The sequence below is a fragment of the Phaethon lepturus genome, unplaced genomic scaffold (assembly GCF_000687285.1).
Source record: "Phaethon lepturus isolate BGI_N335 unplaced genomic scaffold, ASM68728v1 scaffold28402, whole genome shotgun sequence".
NCBI classification, from domain to species: Eukaryota; Metazoa; Chordata; class Aves; order Phaethontiformes; family Phaethontidae; genus Phaethon; species Phaethon lepturus.
Window position 1 is genome coordinate 566 of NW_010524518.1, and position 2,986 is coordinate 3,551.

The following is a 2,986-nucleotide window of genomic DNA, read 5'->3' on the forward strand; positions in this document are numbered from 1 at the left end:
CCCCCCCGGGGGCCGGGCCGGCTGCCCCCAGCCACAGCCCTTGCGAGTTCGGTGCTCGAGACCCGAAAATCCCCCAAGCTGGGTGCAAGAGGAGCTTCCCCGCACCGCTGCGGCACCCCGCTCAGTAAGGCAAAGGTTTTTTTCTGATGAAACAGCCCAAAGATGAGCGGTGCCAAATGAACACAAAAGCTTAAATCCACGTTTCTTGCCCCAGGGAGAGGCTGGGGATGCCGGCAGCTCCAGCGGCGCTGCCCTGCCCTTTGCTCCCAGCAAGCGGCTGGCCGGGCAGAGGACGCACGCGTTTGCATGGGGTTGAACTCGTCTGCCCAGCTCCTGGGCTGGGATGCTCCAGGCCGTCTGTTTCAGCACTGTTACACAACCGCTGTTATGAAGAAAATTCAATTACAGAAGTTATTTGTAAGCACAAGTGCACCGGTGAGCATTGGAGAAACGTGAGCTGCGATGGTCCAGAGGTTACCAGCTGGCCCGGGGCGAGCGGATTACCTCCCAGGGGGGTTTTGCTGCTGTTTGCAGTGACTCAAGCAGAAGAATTTCTAGGAGATGAAAAGCAAGGCAGGTTCACAGAGTAAAATATCTTCATATTTATTGTGTCTCAGGACAAGAGAGTTCTACTCGATACACAAAACGAGATAAGCAGCATATAATACTGACAGTCAAGTCACAGCTGACTCGGTGCAAGGACACCTACCAAGGTAAAGGCACCAGGAGCTACATCACCAAACCTCGCTACAGCTTACAAAGAATCACTACAGCCTGTACTTTAAAAAGTACAACTATAAAAAAAGTATATAAAACCCAGGGCAGGGATGAGAGAGAGCTGGCAACAAGCCGAGACCTTGCTGAGCCAAGGGCTTCAGGCAGGCAGGGCCATATTTTAATGGGGCAACAGCCCCATCTCGAGAGCAACCGTGTCCAGAGAGCGAGGGGACGTTGAGGGGCTGCTGAGTGCGGCAGCCGGAGATGAGGGGACGCATCGCTTTCCCGACGGAGGCACCAGAGATGAGCACTGGGAGTCCCACGAGGCTGCCCGCGCGATCGGCTTTGGCACGGCACTTGAGAGCACCGCCGAATAAAGAGCCGGGGGCTGCGACGCCCGGAGGAACGTGCTTGCTGTAACCACCGCAGATACACTAATTATCCCACGCGGTGGCACAGCAGAGTAGTGTTAGGACAAGTCCCTGAGCGCACCAGGACAGCTGCTGCACTCGTTTCTATGAGCTAGTTGAGAAGAAGATCAGTCAGTTCAAAGCAAGATTTCACAAAGCGGCATCCCGAGGAAAACTGGAGGTGGTGGCATCCTCCCTGTCCGCGCAGAGCATACCCTGCAATGCACAAGACAAAGCGTTAACAGAAAAGGCTGGATTTATACACAGCTCAAAATGATGTATCAGACACAGTCTCGCAGTTGCCCTCCAGCCCCACACACCCCCAAAAGTGGTACCCGCTGCCGTGCTGAAGGTCCCCAGGGGTGACCAAGCAGCAGCCAGGGATGCAGAGGCGGCCCACCGCGCTTACACCGCTGGACAGACGTACCCGGCCACAGCCACAGCGTGCTGGGGGCCAGCTACACCATCTCATACTGATTGTTCGTGATGTACTGGGACAGGCAGCAGGCGAGAATGATGCCAACCAACTGAAAAAGAGAAAAAAAACCCCACACTTCAGATGTAGCCAAAACCAGGATGCTGTGTTTTAGGGGAAAATCCTGACAAATTGCTCCAGAGCATCAGTTTTATAAAGTCCAAAGACGAACAGCGGGATTTACAAACCATAACATGGGCTGCCGTGCCCCGCTTCGGAGCACCTGAGGCTGAAGTGGAGGATCCTGGCTTGCATCAGCTAAACAAGCTCCTCACAAGGGATGCTCTGCATCCTGTCCTGTTCCATTTTGCTTCATGAAGCATCTACTGTTTTATGGTAATTTTGGAGATTACACAGATATCAGGAGCGTCACAGCCAATTACACAGCCACCAGAGAACAGCAGCCACCTCTCCCTGTTGCAAGGACAGCGGGGAAGCAAGGTTGCTGTTTTCACATCAGCATCTGAAGGACACGCTACTGTTATCACAACACGGCCTCCCAGCCCCTGCACAGACATCTAGGGCCAGATCCTGCAGGAGGTTGACCTACACCAGTGAAGTTAGAGGCACATTTGCATGATGGGTCCCTGCTGGTCACACGACGCAGCAAAGCTTGCTGAAAGAGCGATAAAAGCCAGGAACCAGTTATAATTCCCAAGCCTGGCATCAGCCGAGATAATTTCATGGCTGGGAGTGTGCAGCTCACCATTTGTGTGTCGGTCACGTCTCGGTGACCCCACAGCGAGCACAGCCCAACTGACGGGGAGAGCAGGGCGAGCGGCTGGGCACAGCAGCGTGGCTCCGGCTCTCAGGCTCTCCTGGCCACAACCAAAAGCAGTTGGTAGCACAAGCTGCAGCCAGGGGCTGTTGGGTCCCACCTCTCCCCCAGTTTAGTGCAGCAGTTGGGAAACACACGGCGACATGCTTACTATGGGAGAAATATCTTGGTGAGGTTCCTCCTCCCCGTGCTGGCACGGTCAGCCGGTGGTCCCGGGGGCCAGCGCCTCGCAGCTCGTGCCATGACCTCGTGTGCTGGATCAAGGGGAGGGTGAACTCAAGCCCCTCCAAAGTCGAGGCCAGCCGACCTCGCTCCACAGCTGCTCAGTGCCAAGAACCCAGCAAACATCCACAAACCAGCTGAAGAAGGGCCGGCTGTGCGTCCTGCAGCTCCCGCTGCGATGCATCAGAAAACCCTCGGCACCTCGGGAAGCCCCACCGCAGCGTCAGCGCGCCCAACGCCCAGCGCCGCGGAGCCGGGGGCAGGGGCCTCTCGTTTCCTGCCGGGATAAAGCCTGCCGGAGCAGGGGCTGGCGAGCACGCCGCAGCTGCGGCTCCCGCAGGAAGTGTCCTACAGGATAAGGTAAAGGAGAGGCGGGGGAGCAGA

The 2,986-nt window shown here is 56.4% G+C and overlaps 1 protein-coding gene across 1 annotated transcript in view; it reads right to left on the bottom strand.

Moving 5' to 3' along the window:
- Positions 1-1,559: 1,559 nt before the first annotated feature.
- Positions 1,560-2,986, bottom strand: part of TSPAN6 (tetraspanin 6) — a 4,888-nt gene continuing 3,461 nt past the window's right edge. Inside the window, exon 7 of the mRNA XM_010282486.1 lies at positions 1,560-1,654. Coding sequence (XP_010280788.1) covers positions 1,586-1,654 — 69 coding nt within the window. The 3' untranslated portion in view covers positions 1,560-1,585. The remainder of the gene's footprint in view (positions 1,655-2,986) is intronic.